This window comes from Hylobates moloch, unplaced genomic scaffold, assembly GCF_009828535.3.
Source record: "Hylobates moloch isolate HMO894 unplaced genomic scaffold, HMol_V3 SCAFFOLD_19, whole genome shotgun sequence".
In the NCBI taxonomy this organism is placed as follows: Eukaryota; Metazoa; Chordata; class Mammalia; order Primates; family Hylobatidae; genus Hylobates; species Hylobates moloch.
The window spans coordinates 22,277,250-22,298,679 of record NW_026652294.1 but is presented as its reverse complement, the minus strand read 5'-3'; the positions used below and the strand labels follow the sequence as shown (position 1 = coordinate 22,298,679).

General features: G+C 48.3%; 1 protein-coding gene and 1 pseudogene across 1 annotated transcript; one reads left to right on the top strand and one right to left on the bottom strand.

The window, feature by feature from the left end:
* Positions 1-7,004: 7,004 nt before the first annotated feature.
* LOC116458540 (actin, cytoplasmic 1-like) lies at positions 7,005-8,139 on the top strand (annotated as a pseudogene).
* Positions 8,140-18,633: 10,494 nt separating this feature from the next.
* LOC116458541 (small ribosomal subunit protein uS4-like) lies at positions 18,634-19,232 on the bottom strand. Its single transcript, XM_032138280.2, has one exon. The coding sequence runs from the start codon at positions 19,221-19,223 to the stop codon at positions 18,705-18,707; it is 519 nt and encodes a 172-aa protein (XP_031994171.1). The 5' UTR covers positions 19,224-19,232; the 3' UTR covers positions 18,634-18,704.
* Between the last annotated feature and the right edge of the window lie 2,198 nt (positions 19,233-21,430).

Below are 21,430 nucleotides of genomic sequence, written 5' to 3'. Positions count from 1 at the left end.
GCACGTGCCTATAGTACTGGCTACTTGGGAGGCTGAGGCAGGAGAATGGCGTGAACCCGGGAGGCGGAGCGTGCAGTGAGCCGAGATTGCGTCACTGCACTCCAGCCTGGGCGACAAAGCAAGACTCTGTCTCAAAAAAAAATAATAATAAAAAATAAATAAATAAATAAATAAATAAAGGGTTAGAAGCTGATGGAATATGCACCAAACTGTTAGCAGTACTGGGGAGAGAAGTGTTATGGGGAGCGTTCATTGTACATTACAAATTTTTGTGATGTTTGAAGTCAGAACTAGAAAGTATTTTTTCTAAAAAAACATTCAGGCCAGGAGCCGTGGATCATGCCTGTAATCCTAGCACTTTGGGAGGCCGAGGCAGGTGGATTGCTTTAGCTCAGGAGTTCGAGACCAGCCTGGGCAACACGGTGAAACCCTGTCTCTACTAAAATACAAAAAAAAAAAAAAAAAGTTAGTCGGCATGGTGCCGTGTGCCTGTAGTCCCAGCTACTCAGGAGGCTGAGACAGGAGAATTGCTTGAATCTGGGAGGCGGATGTTGCAGTGAGCTGAGATCACACCACTGAACTCCAGCCTGGGTGACAGAGCGATACTCGATACTCCGTCTCAGAAAACAAAAACAAAAACACCTTCAATGGCTCCTCTTTGCTGTTAGGATAAAGTTTCAATTGCAGGGAATCGTCCATGCTTACCTACCTTATTTCTCTGCACTTCCCTCCCGGCAGCCAAGTGGAATTATTTCTATTCTTCTGGTGCCATACTCTCTCTGTTGTTGGGACATTCACACATATACTCCTTCTGTCTGAAATACCACAGCAATCCTTTCTTTACCCACAAATTCCTGATCATCCTGCAGGTCTCAACTAACATATTCCTTTTTCTATAAAGTGCCCCCCCGCCGATCCCTCTGAGCCCTAGTTACACACTCCTCTTGTGCCCTGTCTGGCAAATACCCTGTACTTATTTTATTATTTATTTATTTTTAATTATTTAATTATTTTTAATTAATTAATTGATTGATTTTTTGAGACGGAGTCTCACTCTGTTGCCCAGGCTGGAGTACAGTGGCGCAATCTCAGCTCACTGCAACCTCCGACTCCCTGGTTCAAGCGATTCTCCTGCCTCAGCCTCCCAAGTAGCTGGGACTACAGGTGCATGCCACCACACCCAGCTAATTTTTTTGTATTTTCAGTAGAGATGGGGTTTCACCATATTAGCCATGATGGTCTTAATCTCCTGACCTCATGATCCGTCCCCCTCGGCCTCCCAAAGTGCTGGGATTACAGGCTAGAGCCACCATGCCCAGCCTTTGTTATTTTTATTTTTTGAGACAGAGTCTCACTCTGTCACCCAGGCTGGAGTGCAGTGGCGCGTTAAGCAATTCTCCTGCCTCAGCCTCCGGAGTAGCTGGGATTACAGGGGCCTGCCACCATGCCCAGCTAATTTTTGTATTTTTAGTAGGGATGGGGTTTCACCATGTTGGCCAGTCTGGTCTGCAACTCCTGACCCCAGGTGATCCTCCCGCCTCAGACTCCCAGAGTGCTGGGATTACAGGCATGAGCCACTGTGCCTGGTCTTCTTTTATTATTATTATTTTTTAGTTGTTCACTTACTTATTTATTTTTTGAGATGGAGTCTCCCTCTGTCGCCCAGGCTGGAATGCAGTGGCGCGATCTTGGCTCACTGCAAGCTCCGCCTCCCGGGTTTACGCCATTCTCCTGCCTCAGCCTCCCCAGTAGCTGAGACTACAGGTGCCCGCCACCACACCTGGCTATTTTTTTTTGCATTTTTATTAGAGACAGGGTTTCACCGTGTTAGCCAGGATGGTCTAGATCTCCTTGCCTCGTGATCCACCTGCCTCAGCCTCCCAAAGTGCTGGGATGACAGGCGTGAGCCACCGTGCCTGGCTATTATTATTATTTTAATAGAGACAGCTCTCAGTATGTTGTCCAGGCTGGTCACGAACTCCTGGCCTCAAGTGATGCTCCTGCCTCAGCCTCCCAAAGTGCTGGGATTATAGGTGTGAGCCACCATTCCCAGCCTATCCTATACTTTTGAATCACCTACATTACACACCATATTATAGTTGCCTGGGTCCTTGTTAGCCTTTCCTGCACAGCAGGGAAGGTGACCGTGTCATCCATCTCTCTTTCCCAGCTCCTAATTTAAGACCTGATGAAGAGGGACTCAACCCAAACTTATTGTTCAGATGAATATATACCATTGATTTGTGAATCTGGTCAGGGTTAGTGGATCCCCACCTGCCCCAACCTCATCTATGCTACTACAGCAACAAGGGCTTTCTGGCCCTGAAAAGGACTAGCCTGCTTCTGCCTCCCAAAGTGCGGGGATTACAGGAACGAGCCACCATACCCGGCCTAGTCCTTTATATACTAAAAGGATTCTTCAAAGGATGGCAAAAGAAACTGATATGCAAATAAGATTTTTTTGATGCCTTGTACCCCCTAAGCTGATGCCATGTGTGGTAACTATAGCCACAATGTGTGGACCTATCAGACTGTGACTCTACCTAAAGGATCTCAAAATAGCTCTGCTCTGCTCTCTGCAGCAGGCAAGCGTCTGCTCTATTCTGCAGTAGCTCATTCTTTACTATTGTTGCTATGTGACAAACTATTGGCTCTCAGTGTTAATCCAAGCCTGCCAGAGAAGGAGGGTGGGCAGAAGGCTTTGGGAGAAGCATCTTTTCTAGAATGTAATGTGACAAACAGGTCTTGAGCATTTCTTAGGTAACTGGCCCTGAAGATACAAATATCTGGTTCAGTTCAACGAACATGAATTAACCCCTATGTGGCAGGCACTGTGTTGGGCAGCAGGGATACAAGAATAAATGAAACTCACCTGGTTTCTGTCTTCAGTTGTTCGCTACCTAGTAGGAGAGTCGGACTCATAAATAGGAAACAGCAAGCTCATGTGGAGATGCAATGATAGAGGCTTGGGTGATGTATGGACATTCAGAGAGTGCTTCAGATGAGTTCAGCAGTGGGCATGGTGATGTGCCCGTGGGACACCCATATGGAGATCATGCATGGACAGCTGGACAAACAAGTCGACAGGAAAATCAGACTCAGTCCATGTCCTCGAGGGTCTTACTGTCTAGTGAAACAGAAATGTAAACACAATAAAACAATAGATCAATGACAGTATTCTTTTTTTCAGACAGAGTGTTCCTCTGTCACCAGGCTGGAGTGCAGGGGCACGATATTGGCTCACTGCAACCTCTGCCTCCTGGGTTCAAACAATTGTCCTGCCTCAGCCTCCCGAGTAGCTGGGATTACAGGCATGCGCCACCACACCCAGATAATTTTTGTGTTTTTAGTAGAGACGGGGTTTCACCATGTTGGCCAGGCTGGTCTTGATCTCCTAACCTCGTGATCCGCCCGCCTCGGCCTCCCAAAGTGCTGGGATTACAGGCATGAGCCACCGCACCTGGCCCAATGACAGAACTTTGTAGTGGAGGTGAACAGAGGTTCACACAAAGGTGATGTTATAACTACCACGGCCTGGAAATGTTGATGTTCCTCTAGGAGACAGCTTAGGAGCTGAATTATTTTGTTTATTTATTTATTTATTTATTTATTTACTTATTTATTTATTTATTTTTGAGACAGAGTCTCACTTTGTCGCCCAGGCCGGAGTGCAGTGGCTTGACCTCGGCTCACTGCAACCTCCGCCTCCCGGGTTCAAGCGATTCTCCTGCCTCATCCTCCTGAGTAGCTGGGATTATAGGTGCCTGCCACCATGCCCAGCTAATTTTTTGTACTTTATGGGGTTTCACCATGTTAACCAGGATGGTCTTGATCTCCTGACCTTGTGATCCACCCACTTGGCCTCCCAAAGTGCTGGGATTACAGGCGTGAGGCACCGCACACCACCAGGAGTTGAGTCTTGAATGATTCCGAGTGGTTTTCCTGGGCCAAAGGAAGAAGCCTGTGTGAAATAATTGGACAACTGCTTGGCTCTGCAGTCCAGGCACAAGTAAGGGGGACATGGCCAGGGCTGGCACAGCAAATCCGTAAAGCCCAGCACCTGGACAATGGGCACTGGTGATGTGGCTTACAGGAGAGGGGAATGTATGGCACTGCCTGGTGATGTAAGACTTTGGGGGTATCGAGGTTGCTAGAGGCATACAAGACAGCAAGCCTTGGCCAAGCATGGTGGCTCATGCCTGTAGTCCCAGCACTTTGGAAGGCCAAGGTGGGAGGATCATTTAAGCCAGTGGTTTGAGGCCAGTCTGGGCAACACAGCGGGACCTCATCTCTACAAAAAATTAGAAAATTAGCCAGGCTTGGTGGCGCTTGCATACCTGTAGTCCCAGCTAGAGCCCAGGAGTTCAAGGCTGCAATGAGCTGTGATTGTGCCACTGCACTATAGCCTAGATGACATAGTGAGACCCCAGTCTCATAAAAAGAAAAAAAAAGACAGCAAGCCTTCACCGTTCCATGCTCCTCCAACCTGACAAATATCATATTCCATATGGGGTGCCGAGACCGCAGGGCTTCAGGTGCATCTCCATGAGACACAAGAGGAATGCCTGCCTTGTCTTCCTCCTTGCAGCCTCACTGCAGGTTGATCTTTTGTACTACTTTGATTCATTTTGCATAAATCAAAGTAAATGCAATTTCAAATCAAATCCATATCAGTACCTCGGTTTAAATTCTTGAACCTCAGTTAAATTCTGTGCTTTGACCTAGCTCAGCTTTCTTGGTAAGAGAAACAGACTCTTGATACTTAAGGCTGATGAAATCATTGTTGCTGCTGCCAAATGTGTAGAAAAACCAGTAGAGATATTCATTAAGTGATTTATTTATTTATCAAAAATGTATTGAGGCCAGGCACGGTGGCTCACACCTGTAAAGCCAGCACTTTGGGAGGCTGAGGCAGGAGGATTGCATGAGCCTGGGAGTTTGAGACCAGCCTGGGCAACATAGTGAGACCCTATCTCTACTAAAAATAAAAATAATTAGCCAAGTGTGGTGGTGCTTGTAGTCCCAGCTACTCAGGAGGCTGAGGTGGGAGGATTGCTTGAGCCCAGGAGGTCGAGGCTGCAATGAGCCATGATTGCACCACTGCACACCAGACTGGACAACAGAGTGAGACTTTGTCTCAAAAACAAAAAAAAAAGTATTGAAGCGGCACCTTATGTGGCAAACAAAGAGTGTGTTTATTTAATCTATAGAGGTCTTGTAAATTGATAAGAAAAAAAAGGCAAAAAAATAGGCAACACCTTCCAAAACAATAAGCAGTTGCAGCTGACTAACCCTAAGTAGAATCCTAATAATTCCCACCTCCTAGTGTCCACATCCTTGTGTGATCCCCTCACTTTGCATGTGGGCAGAACCTATGACCCACTTCTAATGAATATGGCAAAGGTGGTGGGCTGTCACTTCCAGATTATATCATGTTATATAAGACTCTGTGTTAGCAGATTGAATCAGTAGATTCTCCTTGCTGGCTTGATGAAATAACCCACATGTTGAGGAAGCCCACATGGCAAGGAACTCTGGGTGGCCTCTAGAATCTGCCAGAGGCCTCCTGCCAACAATAAAAAGCCAGGGCCCTCAGCCACACAGCCACAGGGAAATGAATTCTGCCAACAATCTGCATGAGCTTGGAAGCAGATTCTTCCCCATTGGAGCCTCCGGATGACAATGTAGCCCAGTCCATACCTTGATTGCAGCCCTGGAAGACCCTGGGCAGAGGACCTGGCTAAGTTATGCCTGGACTCCTGACCCACAGAAATTGTGAGATAAGGGCCGGGCGCGGTGGCTCACGCCTGTCATCCCAGCACTTTGGGAGGCCGAGGCAGGCGTATCACGAGGTCAGGAGATCAAGACCATCCTGGCTAACACAGTGAAACCCTGTCTCTACTAAAAATACAAAAAATTAGCTGGGCGTGGTGGCGGGCACCTGTAGTCCCAGCTACTCGGGAGGCTGAGGCAGGAGAATGGCGTGAATCCGGGAGGCGGAGCTTGCAGTGAGCGGAGATTGCACCATCGCACTCCAGCCTGGGCAACAGAGCAAGACTCCATCTCGAAAATAAATAAATAAATAAATAAATAAATTGTGAGATAAGGCCCCAGCGCAGTGGCTTACACCTGTAATCCCAGCACTTTGGGATGCTTGAGCCTAGGAGTTCGAGACCAGCCTGGGCAACAAAGTTGAACTTCCACCCACCCCACCTCTTTTTTTTTTTTTTTTTGAGACAGGGTCTCACTCTGTCACCCAGGCTTGAGTGCAGTGGCATGATTATAGCTCACTGCAACCTCTGCCTCCCGGGTTCAAGCAATTCTTTAACCTCAGCCTCCCATGTAGCTGCGTCTACAGGCTCGAGCCACAAACACCTAGCTAATTTTTGTATTTTCTGTTGAAACGAGGTTTTGCCATGTTGGCCAGGTTTGTCTTTTTTTTTTTTTTTTGAGACGGAGTCTGGCTCTGTCACCCAGGCTGGAGTACAGTGGCGCAATCTTGGCTCACTGCAAGCTCTGCCTCCCAGGTTCACACCATTCTCCTGCCTCAGCCTCCCGAGTAGCTGGGACTACAGGCACCCCCCACCACGCCCGGCTAATTTTTTTGTATTTTTAGTAGAGACGGGGTTTCACCATGGTCTCGATCTCCTGACCTCGTGATCCTCCCGCCTCGGCCTCCCAAAGTGCTGGGATTACAAGCGTGAGCCACTGCGCCCGGCCAGGCTTGTCTTAACTCTTGAGCTCAAAGCAATCAGCCTGCCTCGGCCTCCCAAAGTGCTGGGATTTGCTGTGTTGGCCAGGCTTGTCTTGAACTCCTGAGCTGAAAGCGATCCACCTGCCTCAGCCTCCAAAAGTGCTGGGATTATAGGCGTGAACCACCATACCCGGCTGGGCATGGTGGCGTGTATATGTGGTCCCAGGGAGCTTGAGGATCGCTTGAACCCAGGAGGTTGAGGCTGCAGGGAGCCCTGCACTCCAGTGTGGGCAACAGAGTAAACTCTGTCTCAAAAAAAAAAGGAGACCGCGTCCGCTCCGCAAGCACAGAGCCTCACCCTCGAGGCTTGGCTGCCTGTCCACACCCCCAGCCAGCTCACCATGGATGATGATATTGCTGCGCTTGTTGTTGACAACGGCTCTGGCATGTGCAAGGCCAGCTTCGCGGGTGACGATGTCCCCTGGGCCGTCTTCCCTTCCATCATGGGGTGCACCAGGCACCAGGTCATGATGGTGGGTGTGGGTCAGAAGGATTCCTATGTGGGCAACGAGGCCCAGAGCAAGAGAGGCATCCTGACCCTGAAGTATCCCATCGAGCATGGCATAATCACCACCTGGGACGACATGGAGAAGATCTGGCACCACATCTTCTACAACAAGCTGCGTGTGGCTCCCGAGGAGCACTCTGCGCTGCTGACCGAGGCCCCACTGAACCCCAAAGCCAAGCACAAGAAGATGACCCAGATCATGTTTGAGACCTTCAACACCCCAGCCATGTATGTGGCCATCCAGGCCGTGCTGTCCCTGTATGCCTCTGTCCGTACCGCCCATGTACAAGGGATATGCCCTCCCCCACGCCATCCTGCCTCTGGACCTGGCTGGCTGGGACCTGACTGACTACCTCATGAAGATCCTCACTGAGCACGGCTAGAGCTTCACACCTCGGCCGAGCAGGAAATCGTGCGTGACATCAAGAAGAAGCTGTGCTTCATCGCCCTGGACTTTGAGCAGGAGATGGCCATGGCGGCCTCCAGCTCCTCCCTGGAGAAGAGCTACAAGCTGCCCGATGGCCAGGTCATCACCATCGGCAACGAGCGGTTCCACTGCCCCGAGGTGCTCTTCCAGAAAACTACCTTCAACTACATCATGAAGTGTGACGTGGACATCTGCAAAAACCTGTACACCAACACAGTGCTGTCTGGCGGCACCACCATGTACCCTGGCATCACCAACAGGATGCAGAAGAAGATCACCGCCCTAGCGCCCAGCATGATGAAGATCAAGATCATTGCTCCTCCCGAATGCAAGTACTCCGTGTGGATCAGCAGCTCCATCCTGGCCTCTCTGTCTACCTTCCAGCAGATGTGGATCAGCGAGCAGAAGTATGACCAGTCCGGCCCCTCCATCATCCACGAATGCTTCTAGGTGGACTGTGACTTAGTTGCATTACACACTTTCTTGACAAAACCTAACGCGCAGAAAACAAGATAAGATTGGCATGGCTTTATTTTTGTTGTTGTGGTTTTGTTTTGGGCTTTTTTTGGCTTGACTCAGGATTTAAAAACTGGAACAGTGAAGGTGACAGCAGTTGGTTGGAGCGAGCATCCCTCAAAGTTCTACAGTGTGGCCGAGGACTTTGATTGTACACTGTTCTTTTTTTAATAGTCATTCCAAATATCATGAGATGCATTGTTACAGGAAGCCCCTAACAAAGCTCCTAAAAGCCACCCCACTTCTCTCTAAGGAGAATGGCCTGGTCCTTTCTCTAGTCCACACAGGGGAGGTGACAGCATTGCTTTCATGTAAATTATGTAATGCAAAATTTTTTAAATCTTCGCCTTAATTTTTTTTATTTTGTTTTATTTTGAATGATCAGCCTTCATGCCCCGCCTTTTTTGTCCCCTAACTTGAGATGTATGAAGGCTTTTGGTCTCCCTGGGAGTGGGTGGAGGCAGCCAGGGCTTACCTGTACACTGACTTGAGACCAAGTTGAATAGAAGTGCACACTTTAAAAAAAAAAAAAAAAGGCAGAGGCTCTGCCCTCATGACCTAATCAACCTGACCACCTCCCAGAGCCCCACCTCCTAATATCATCACCTTGGTGACTAGATTTCAACATGATTTTTTTTTTTTTTTTTTTGAGACGGAGTCTCGCCGTCGCCCAGGCTGGAGTGCAGTGGTGCAATCTCGGCTCACTGCAGGCTCTGCCCCCTGGGGTTCACGCCATTCTCCTGCCTCAGCCTCCCGAGTAGCTGGGACTACAGGCGCCCGCCACCTCGCCCGGCTAATTTTTTTTGTATTTTTAGTAGAGACGGGGTTTCACCGTGTTAGCCAGGATGGTCTCGATCTCCTGACCTCGTGATCCGCCCGCCTCGGCCTCCGAAAGTGCTGGGATTACAGGCGTGAGCCACCGCGCCCGGCCAATTTCAACATGATTTTTGGAGGAACATACACATTCAAACCCTGACAATCATACACATAGAGCATATATGAAATATAATAAGTACAATTTATTTATTTATTTATTAGTTTTATTATTATTATTTTTTTGAGACGGAGTCTGGCTCTGTCGCCCAGGCTGGAGTGCAGTGGTGCAATGTCGGCTCACTGCAAGCTCCGCCTCCCGGGTTCACGCCATTCTCCTGCCTCAGCTTCCCGAATAGCTGGGACTACAGGCGCCTGCCACCACGCCTGGCTAATTTTTTTGTATTTTTAGTAGAGACGGGGTTTCACTATGTTAGCCAGGATGGTCTCGATCTCCTGACCTCGTGATCCGCCCGCCTCGGCCTACCAAAGTGTTGGGATTACAGGCATGAGCCACCGTGCCCGGCCAATAAGTACAATTAAAAGATAAAGCCAACATTTGTGTAATCATTACCCAGGCCATGAAATAAAATATAGCCCATCTTAGCAGACCAGCTCCCAACTGTGTGGCCTTCCCATATACCCTTTGCTTCCCTGAAGATGTAACCACTACACTGACTCCCGTCACCATTATTCCCTTTCCTTTTGGCAATCCAGCCACATTGATGTGTAAAGCTGTGATTTGTTCATTTTATTGCTGTGTGATTTCCACTGTATTAATAAACTAGAATTTAGTTTTCCACTTTACTATGAACAAACATTTGAGGTCCCCCCACTTTCTTATTTTTAGAGACAGGGTCTCACTGTTGTTGCTCAGGCTGGAATGCAGTGATGAGATCATAGCTCACTGTAGCCTCGAACTCCTGGGCTCAAGTGGTCCTCCCACCTCAGCTTCCTGAGTAGCTGGGACCACAGGTACATGCCACCAAGCCCAGCTAGGTTTTCCATTTTTGTTCTATTAGAAACACTTCTGCTCTAAACAATAATTTATAAGACTCCTGGAACACATAGGGAAGGTTTCGTCAAGGAGTATGTATACTAGGAGTGGAATTGCTGGGATAAAGGGTGTGTATATCTTCAGTTTTTCTAAATAATGCTAAACCACTTGTCTGTACAGTTTACCAATTTATACTCCTGCCCCAGTGTGTGAGAGTTCCCACTGCTCCACTTCACTGGCAATATTTGGTTTTCACAGACTTCTTAATTTTAAACACTCAGATGAGCATGCAATGGTGCTTTATTGTGATTTTAGTTTAGTTTAGTTTAGTTTTGTTTTGTTTTGGGGACAGTGTCTCACTCTGTTGCCCAGACTGGAGTGCAATGGCGCCATATCAGCTCACTGCAACATCTGCCTCCTGGGTTCAAGTGATTCTGGTGCCTCAGCTTCCCAAGTAGCTGGGATTACAGGCGTATGCCACAACACTGGCTAATTTTTGTATTTTTACTAGAGACAAGGTTTCGCCACTTTGGCCAGGCTGGTCTTGAACTCCCAACCTCAGATGATCTGCCCACCTCGGTCTCCCAAAGTGCTGGGATTACAGGCGTGAGCCACCCTGCCTGGCTGATTCTAATTTTTAATTGGTAGTTCCTTTATTGCCCATTTGGATTTCTTCTTTTGTAACATTCCAGTTCAAGTTTTTTTTCAATTTCTTGTTTGTCTTTGTCTCATTGATATGATTTGTAATTTCTCACTTTGTTATTTGCCCTTTAAGTTTGCAAATGGGGCCAGGCGCGGTGGCTCACGCCTGTAATCTAGCACTTTGGGAGGCCGAGGCGGGCGGATCACGAGGTCAGGAGATTGAGACCATCCTGGCTAACACAGTGAAACCCCATCTCTACTAAAAATACAAAAAATTAGCCGGGTGAGGTGGCGGGCGCCTGTAGTCCCAGCTACTCGGGAGGCTGAGGCAGGAGAATGGCGTGAACCCCGAGGGGTGGAGCCTGCAGTGAGCCAAGATTGTGCCACTGCACTCCAGCCTGGGTGACAGTGAGACTCTGTCTCAAAAAAAAAAAAAAGTTTGCAAATGGATCTTAAGTATATGATAAGATGTTCAACTTCAACTATAAAAAGAGATATGACAAAACCACAATGATATTCTTTTTGTCACTATGAGATAGGCCAAAAACCAAAGGGTTTAATAATACCATGTTGACAGTCATGTGAAGAATGTATGGATCACAGTATAAATTGGTGAACTTCAGTGGAAAGCAGTCTGGCATATCTAACACACTATTAAAATTGTGTGAGGCTGGGCCTGTAATCCCAGCACTTTGGGAGGCCAAGGCAGGTGGATCACGAGGTCAGGAGTTCAAGACCAGCCTGGCCAATATGGTGAAACTCCATCTCTACTAAAAACACAAAAATTAGCCAGGCATGGTGGCGTACGCCTGTAGTCCCAGCTACTCGAGAGGCTGAGGCAGAAGAATGGCTTGAACCCAGGAGGCAGAAGTTGCACTGAGTTGAGATCCCACCACTGCACTCCAGCCTGGGTGACAGAACAAGACTCTGTCTCAAAAAAAAAAAAAGTGTGTGGGCCGGGCCTACAATCTCAGCACTTTGGGAGGCTGAGGCTGGTGGATCACTTGAGGCCAGGAGTTCAAGACCAGCTTGGCCAATATGGTGAAACCCTGTCTCTATTAAAAATACAAAAATTAGGCTGGGTGCAGTGGCTCATGTCTGTAATCTCAGCACTTTGGGAGGCCGAGGCAGGTGGATCACCTGAGGTCGGGAGTTTGAGACCAGCCTGACCAACATGGAGAAACCCCATCTCTACTAAAAATACAAACATTAGCCAGGTATGTTGGTGGGCACCTGTAGTCCCAGCTACTAAGGAGGCTGAGGCAGGAGAATTGCTTGAACCTGGGAGGCGGAGGTTGCAGTGAGCCAAGATCGCACCATTGCATTCCAGCCTGGGCCACAAGAGTGAAAAAAAAAAAAAATTAGCCAAGCATAGTGGCACTTGCTACTTGTGAGGCTGAGGCATGAGAACCACTTGAACCTGGGAGACGGAGATTGCAGTGAGCCAAGATTGTGCCACTGCCCTCCAGCCTGGGCAACAGAGCGAGACTGTCTCAAAACAAAAAAAAAAGTGTGTGTACAGTTTCACTCAACCATTTTACTATTCAGAATTTGTCCTATGGATATACTCACTTGTGTGTGAAATGACACGTTCAAGGATATTCAGGGTAACATTGTTTATAATAGCAAAATATTGAAAAGAACTTGACCAGGCGAGGTGGCTCAGGTCTGTAATCCCAGCACTTTGAGAGGCCAAGGTGGGTGGATCTCTTGGGTTCATGAGTTGGAGAGCAGCCAAGGCAACAGGATGAAACCTCATCTCTACAAAAAAAAAAAAAAATACAGAAATTAGCCAGACATGGTGGTGTGTGCCTGTAGTCTCAGCTACTTAGAGGCTGAGGCAGAAAGATCAATTGAGCCCAGGAGATAGAGGCTGTAGTGAGTCCTCATCATGACACTGCATTCCAGCCTGGGTGACAGAATGAGACCCCCATCTCAAAAAACAAAAAAGCAAACAAACAAACAAACAAAAAATACTAAAAAACCCAGCCTGGACAACCTGACGAAACCTTGTCTCTACCAAAAACAAACAAAAGAAAAACCAAAAAAACCCGCCCCCCCCAAAAAATTAGCTAGGTGTGATGGCACGCATCTGTAGTTCCAGCTTCTCAGGAGGCTGAGGAGGGAGGATTGCTTGAGCCCAGTAGGTTGAAGCTGCAGTGAGCCGTGACTGCACCACTGCACTCCAGCCTGTGTGACAGAGTGGTAATTTATTATTTATTTGAACTTAAATAAAGAACTTAAATGCCCAGTGATGAGGACTGATTAAACAATTTATGATACATCTTTACAAAGGTACAGTATACTGAGTTTTAAAAATCCATTTTATATACACTGAAAATGCATATTTTCCAAGACACAATATTAAGTAAGAAAGTAATCAGGTGCAGAATATGTGTAAAATATACGATAATCTCCAGAGTGTATATGCATATATGCTTGTTTTCACATAGAATATCTTGGAGAAGGCCGGGCGTGGTGGCTTACGCCTGTAATCCCAGGACTTTGGGAGGCTGAGGTGGGCAGATCACCTGAGGTCAGGAGTTCGAGACCAGCCTGGCCAACATGATGAAACCCCGTCTCTACTAAAAATACAAAAAAATTAGCTGGGCGTGGTGGCGGGTGCCTGTAATCCCAGCTACTTCAGAGGCTGAGGCAGAAAAATCACTTGAACCCGTGAGGTGGAGCTTGCAGACAGCCAAGATTGCTCCATTGCACTCCAGCCTGGGCAACAAGAGAGAAACACCGTCTCAAAAAAATTAATTAATTAATTAATTAAAAAGGTATAGAGCTATAGTCAGTGGGTGATTGGGGAATCAGGGTGAAAAGAGATATATATATATATTTTTTTTTACCGTACATCAATTTGCACCTTTCAGATTTTCTATGATATGCATGTATTCCCTATGAAAAGTAAGTCAAACAGCCAGGCACAGTGGCTCAAGCCTGTAATCCCAGCACTTTGGGAGGCCGGGGTGGGTGGATCACCTAAGATTAGGAGTTCGAGCCAGCCTGGCCAACATGAGGAAACCCTGTCTCTGGGCGACAGAGTGTGAGACTCCGTCTCGAAATAAAATAAAATAAAAGTAAGTTGGGTGATTTTAACATGTCAGGCCTGTACTAAATTCTAGAGGTACAGTGGTGAACGAAACAGAAACCTTGCCTTAGGGAGCTGCCAGTCTGGTGCTGGGAGACACTCCCTGAACTCAGCGCTGCAGGGATGTGTGATGAGCGCCGTGACGGGGCATACCAACACCAAGGCACTTTGGAGGAGGGTGACACACAGCAGGGACACACAGCAGTCTTGGAGGTGGGCAGGCAGTCTGAAATTTACAAGGGGGGCAGAAAGAAGAGGGAGCCAGTCCATGGAGTTGGCTTAAGGAACAGGAGGCCCCAGCAGAGAAAACAGCATTTGTGGAGGAGGGCAAAGCTCTGTCAATTTGAGGAACTGAAAGAAGTTCAGCTCAACCGGAAGCCTACATGAGTCAAATTGGTTTTCAGAAAAAGCCATGCCAGAAATGTGGAGAAAGGATTGAAAAGGGAAAGAGTGGAGTCAAGAAGATAGGTTACGCCGGGTGCGGTGGCTCATGCCTGTAATCCCAACACTTTGGGAGGCCAAGGTGGGCGGATCACCTGAGGTCAGGAGTTCGAGACCAGCCTGGCCAACATGGTGAAATCCCATCTCTACTACAAATACAAAAAAATTAGCTGGGCGTGGTGGTGTGTGCCTGTAATCTCAGCTACTCGGGAGGCTGAGGCAGGAGAATCACTTGAACCCAAGGAGGCAGAGGTTGCGGTGAGCCGAGATTGAGCCACTACACCCCAGCCTGGGTGACAGAGCAAGATTCCGTCTCAAAAAAAAAAAAAAAAAAAAAAAGAAAGGAAAAAGAAAAAAAGAAAAGAAAAGAAGAAGATGGGTTAGGAAGCTTCTGTAGTCATCAGACAAGAGGAGACAGGAGGCTGGATTAAGGAGGTGGTGGTGGGGGACAGAAAGGACGGGACGGATTCAATAGACCCTGAGAACTTAGAATCTACAGACATGGTGATTGGATGACTGAGTGAAGGAAATGGAGGATCATTATAATAATAAAAGCTAATATTTTGTAAGAATTTCCTTGGGAGGCTGAGGCAGGCAGATGTCTTGAGGTCAGGAGTTCGAGACCAGCCTGGCCAACATGGTGAAACCCCGTCTCTGCTAAAAATACAAAAAAAATTAGCCGGGCATGGTGGCAGGCACCTGTAATCCCAGCTACTCGGGAGGCTGAGGTTCGAGAGTCACTTGAACCCGGGAGGCAGAGGTTGCAGTGAACTGAGATCGCACCATGGCACTCCAGCCTGGGTAACAGAGAGAGACTCTGTCTCAAAAAAAAAAAAAAGAATTTCCTATGGGGGGGCAGCACCTCTCCAGCACTTGGTGCGATTCCATCGCTCAGTCTTCTCAGCAACCAGGGAAGTAGGTACTGCCATAATGAGAGTTTACAGATTAAAAGTTGAAGGAGGTTAAGAAACTTCACTAGCCGGGCGCGGTGGCCCACGCTTGTAATCCCAGCATTTTGAGAGGCCGAGGCGGGCGGATCACGAGGCCAGGAGATCGAGACCACGGTGAAACTCCGTCTCTATTAAAAATACAAAAAAATTAGCCGGGGGTGGTGGCGGTCGCCTGTAGTCCCAGCTACTCGGAGAGGCTGAGGCAGGAGAATGGCGTGAACTCGGGAGGCGGAGCTTGCAGTGAGCTGAGATTGCGCCACTGCACTCCAGCCTGGGCGACAGAGCAAGACTCCATCTCAAAAAAAAAAAAGAAACTTCACTGAGGCCGGGAATGGTGGCTCGTCCCTGTAATCCCAGCACTTTGGGAGGCCAAGGTGGGTGGATTGCTTGAGCTCAGGTGTTTGAGACCAGTCTGGGCAACACCAAGAAACCCCATCTCTACCAAAAATACAAAAATTAGCCGGTCGTGGTAGTGTGCACCTGTGGTCCCAGCTACTTGAGAGACTGAGGTGGAGGATCTCTTGAGCCCAGGAGGTGGGGCTGCAGTGAGAGACCACCAACTCTAGGGAACCTAGAGACAAACCCAACCCTGTCTGTGTCTTCATGGAACTTCAGGGCCAGGAATGGTGATGTTAGTGACCTTTATGCTAAGAGAGGGGTAGGTGGGCACCAGGAGCTGTAGGAGCACAGAGCAGGGAGAGGAGATCTAATCCGACTTGGGGAGAAGATTCCTTAATACAAGATGTGGCTGGAGGTAAATCTTATTTTTATTTATTTATTTTTTTTTGAGACAAGAGTCTGGCTCTGTCGCCCAGGCTGGAGTGCAGTGGCACAATCTCTGCTCACTGCAACCTCCACCTCCCAGGTTCAAGCGATTCTCTTGCCTCAGCTTCCCAAGTAGCTGGGATTACAGGCATGCATCACCATGCCTGGCTAATTTTTATTTATTTATTTATTTTTGAGACCTAGTCTCTCTCCATCACGCAGGCTGGAGTGCAGTGGCGCAATCTCGGCTCACAGCAATCTCCGCCTCCCGGGTTCAAGCGATTCTCCTGCCTCAGCCTCCCGAGTAGGTGGGATTACAGGCACGTGCCACCATGCCCAGCTAATTTTTTTTTTTTTTTGTATTTTTAGTAGAGAGTGGGTTTCACCAAATTGGCCAGGCTGGTCTTGAACTTTTGAACTCAGGTGATCCACTTGTCTTGGCCTCCCAAAGTGCTGGGATTACAGGTATGAGCCACCGCGCCCGGCCAATTTTTTGTTTGTTTGTTTGTTTTTGCATTTTTTTAGTAGAGACAGGGTTTCACCATGTTGGCCAGGCTGGTCTCGAACTCCTGACCTCAGGTGATCAACCTGCCTCGGCCTCCCAAAGTGCTGGCATTACAGGCATGAACCACTGTGCCCGGCCTGGGTAAATCTTGAAGGACAAGTAGTGACAGACAAGTAAAGGGCAGAGCCTCAGGCGGAGAGAGTAGTGTGGATGAAGGTGCCTGCCATTAAGTGAAGGTGTCTCATTACAGGGTGAGACACCGTGCCCGATCAGCACACATCTTCTTATTCTGGAACCCATGCTAAACAATAGCCACTATCTGGGGCACATTGTTCTCACAGAAGAGGACTAACCAAAAGTACCCCAGCCAAGCTACACAATTGCATTTCAAGCTCTGCTCAAATGTTTCAAAGTTCAGGCTGGGTACAGTGGTTCATATCTGTAATCCCAGCACTTTGGGAGACCAAGGGGGGAGGATCACTTGAGCCCAGGAGTTCCAGACCAGCCTGCGCAACATGGTGACACCCCTTCTCTTAAAAACAAAAACAAAAACAAAAGGCCGGGCGTGGTGGCTCATGCCTGTAATCCAGCACTTTGGGAGGCTGAGGCAGGCGGATCACCTGAGGTCAGGAGTTCAAGACCAGCCTGGCCAACATGTCGAAACTCCATTTCTACTCAAAATACAAAGATTAGCTAGACACAGCGGTGCACACCTGTAATCCCAGCTACTCGGGAGGCTGAGGCACAAGAATTGCTTGAACCCAGGAGGTGGAGGTTGCAGTGAGCCAAGATCGCGCCACTGCACTCCAGCTTAGGCAACAGAGTGAGACTCTGCCTAAAAAAAAAAAAAAAGGGACAAGGCCGGGCGCGGTGGCTCATGCCTGTAATCTCAGCACTTTGGGAGGCCAAGGCGGGCAGATCATGAGGTCGGGAGATCAAAACCATCCTGGCTAACATGGTGAAACCCCGTCTCTACTGAAAATACAAAAAATTAGCCAGGCGTGGTGGCCGGCGCCTGTAGTCCCAGCTACTCGGGAGGCTGAGGCAGGAGAATGGCGTGAACCCGGGAGGCGGAGCTTGCAGTGAACCAAGATCGCGCCACTGCACTCCAACCTGGGCAACAGAGAGAGACTGTGTCTCAAAAAAAAAAAAAAAAGGACAAAATCCATGTCCACTCATATCCCTTTGCTCAAAACATGTCATATGGCCAATTCCAAAGTCGGCAGGGCAGGCAAACATGTTAAGGGTTGGAGGGTCATTGTGAACTTGTAAGACAGTGTGTGGCAACCTGTCACTGGGGACAGAGAGGAGAAATAGATTAGAATCTTGAGATTTGGTGGCTGATTTGATGTAGGGGATCTGACAAGGATTGCCTCAGGTGATTAAATTGAAGATATTACCATTAAACAAGAACAGGGGTGCAGGAAGAGGAACGTTGTCATAGATGTTTGTTGATGCCCAACATCAAATCTGGCTTCTTGGCTGGTCCAATGGTAGTGGGTTGTCAGAGCTTACTAACATTAGTGTCACTACATTTGGTATACAACCTCCCAGTGCTAAATTTGGCTAAAAAATATCTTGTCATAACAGTACCCTGTTTTTTTTTTTTTTTTTTTTGGAGACAGGACCTTGCTTTGTCACTCAGGTTTGCATCCAGTGGCACAAACACGGCTCACTGCAGCCTTAAACTCCTGGGCTCAAGCAATCCTCCCGCCTCAGCCTCCTGAGTATGTGGGGCTACAGGTGGCTACCACCACGCTTGGCTAATTTTTTTTTTTTTTTTTGAGATGGAGTCTCGCTCTGTCACCCAGGCTGGAGTGCTCTGGCCCAATCTCGGTTCACTGCAAGCTCCGCCTCCCAGGTTCACACCATTCTCCTGCCTCAGCCTCCCAAGTAGCTGGGACTACAGGTGCCCGCCACCATGCCCGGCTAAGTTTTTGTATTTTTAGTCGAGATGGGATTTCACCATGTTAGCCAGGATGGTCTCGATCTCCTGACCTCGTGATCTGCCCGCCTTGGCCTCACAAAGTGCTGGGATTACAGGCGTGAGCCACTGCACCCAGCCAACGGTTGGCTAATTTTTAAATTTTTTTTTTTTGGCCGGGCGCGGTGGCTCAAGCCTGTAATCCCAGCACTTTTTTTTTTTTTTTTTTTTTAAAGCGCTGATCCTGTTTATTTGGCAGGAAAACTAGACAATCCAGCAGCCCAGGAGGGACAGGTGGGCTTAATCCTCCTCCTCATCGTCTCCAGCCCCAGCCCAACCCTGGCCCTTCTTGGCATTCTTCCTCTTCACGCGGCCCGGCGGCCACCCCCATAGGGAGAGCACAGAGAGAAGTCGATGTGCTTCTGGGAATCCAGGCGGACAATGAAGGACGGGATGTTCACCACCTGCTTGCGGACCCTGATATGGCGCTGGCGGATCAGCACGCGAGCGTGGTGGATGGACTTGGCCAAGCCCAGCTTGAAGACCTGGGTCTGTAGGCTTCTCTCTAAGAAATCCTCTATCTTCAGGCCCAGGATGTAATCCAGCTTCATTTCGCCCTCATCCAGCACCCCAGTGCGGACCAGCCGCCGCAGCAGGGCATTGCCTTCTAACAGACGCCATGGGTCCTTCTCATCAAGCGTCAGCAGCTCCCGGGCGGCCTTGCGGATCTCGGCCAGGGTAAATTTGACCCTCCAGACCTCACTTTTGTTCCGGAGCCCATACTCGCCAATCAGCTTCAGCTCTTGGTCGAGACGAGATTTCTCGAAGGATCTCCGCGGGGTCACATAAGTTTTGCGACAAACCCAGCTCCAGGCCACTGGCATGTTGGCTCCGCTTCCTGTCTGCGCCTAAGCCTAGGACCCGGTCACTGAGAAAGAGCAATTTTTTTTTTTTTTTTTTTCGAGACGGAGTCTTGCTCTGTCGCCCAGGCTGGAGTGCAGTGGCGCGATCTCGGCTCACTGCAAGCTCCGCCTCCCGGGTTCACGCCATTCTCCTGCCTCAGCCTCTCCGAGTAGCTGGGACTACAGACGCCCGCCACCACGCCCAGCTAATTTTTTTCTATTTTTAGTAGAGACGGGGTTTCACCGTGGTCTCGATCTCCTGACTTCGTGATCTGCCCGCCTCGGCCTCCCAAAGTGCTGGGATTACAGGCGTGAGCCACCGCGCCCGGCCGAAAGAGCAATTTTTAAATTTTTTATAGGGACAGGGTCTTACTTGGTTGCCCAGGTTGATTTCAAACTCCTGGGCTCAAGTGATCCTTCTGCCTCGGCCCCCCAAAGTGCTGGGATTACAAGCATGAGCCACTGAGCCGGGCCAATATTTTGATATATGCATACATTGTGGAATGGCTAAATCAAGCTAATTAAGCTAATTAACATATCCATTAACTCACACACATCTTTTTTGTGATAAGAACATTTAAAATCTACTCTTCACAATTTTCAAGTATACAATATATTGTTATTAACTATAGTTACATGTTTTACAGTAGATCTCTTGTACTGTGTGCTCCTGTCTAACTGAAATTTTATATCCTTTAACCAAAATCTTTCTAATCCTATTATTCACTAAGCAAGTAGAAATACTGATATGAAACATGATAAATTGGTTGCAAGCGGAGATTAGTCTTTGAAAGTATCAGCATATAATTAAGACTTGATGCTAAGGGGTGAATGAGCTTTCCCAGGGAGACCTGATAAAGCTAAAATAGAAGAGGGTCTTGGATGTTGGAGAACCGCATGCATCATCTAAGGAGCTGGCTGTATGCAGAACAGCACAGTGTCGACTCAGAAGGCATGGTCATGGAGGAAGGAGAGGGGAAGTGCTGCAGGGGCCAAGGGATTCAGGAGTCTCCAAAAGTAGGAAATCTTTTGTCTTTCTTTCTTTCTTTTTCTTACTTTCTTTCTTCTTTCTTTCTTTCTTTCTTTCTTTCCTTCTTTCCCTCCCTCCCTCCTCCCTCCCTTCCCTCCTCCCTCCCTTCCTTCCTTCCTTCCTTCCTTCCTTCCTTCCTTCCTTCCTTCCTTCCTTCCCTCCCTCCTTTCTTTCCTTCTTTCTTTCTTTTCTGAGACAGACTCTCGCTCTGTCACCCAGGCTGGAGTGCAGTGGCACAATCTTTGCTCACTGCAACCTCCACCTCCCAAGTTCAAGCGATTCTCCCACCACCACGCCAGGCTAATTTTTGCATTTTTAATAGAGACCGGGTTTCTCCATGTTGGCCAGGCTGGTCTCGAGCTCCTGAACTCAAGTGATCTGCCCGCTTTGGCTTCCCAAAGAGCTGGGGTTACAGATGTGAGCCACCATGCCCGGCCTACATTTAATCTTTTCCACGTAATCTTTTTTTTTTTTTTTTTTTTGAGATGGAGTTTTGCTCTTGTTGCCTAGGCTGGAGCACAGTATCTTGATTTCAGCTCACTGCAACCTTGGCCTCCCGGGTTCAAGCGATTCTCCTGCCTCAGCCTCCTGTGTAGCTGGGATTACAGGCGCCCGCCACCATGCGTGGCTAATTTTTTGTATTTTTAGTAGAGACAGGGTTTTTCTCATTTTGGCCATGCTGGTCTTGAACTCCGCACCTTAGGTGATCCACCTGCCTCGGCCTCCCAAAGTGCTGGGATTACAGGCGTGAGGCACCACGCCCGGCCGTCATTTAATCATTTTTATGAAAAAATGCTTAGGGGAAAAGCAAATGAATTGTTGGAACAAAAAGGCCAGGGAATTTTTATCATTTCGAAGTGAACAAGGCAAAATCCTACCAATAGGAATAAATTATATTTTTCGTGAAACTACCCAGTGTGAGGTTGGGAGAAAATGAATTCTATGGTGATGACGTGACTTTGCCCTTTGGTAACTGAGGAGCAAAACACCTCTAGCCACTGCTGATAGAGACTGAACCGAAGAGGAAATGCCAAAGATTTTACAGCTCCCTAGGAGGTCTAGACTCCCTCTCTGCCCCATCTTCCTTGGAGACCAAGTAGACCTCCAAGTGGAGGAAGGCTCAACTGGAATGCAACATCAGAAGCGAATGAACTGGGAC

Coding starts and splice junctions, on each gene's coding strand:
- LOC116458541 (XM_032138280.2), bottom strand. CDS start 19,223: ATGCCAGTGGCCTGGAGCTGGGTTTGTCGCAAAACTTATGTGACCCCG.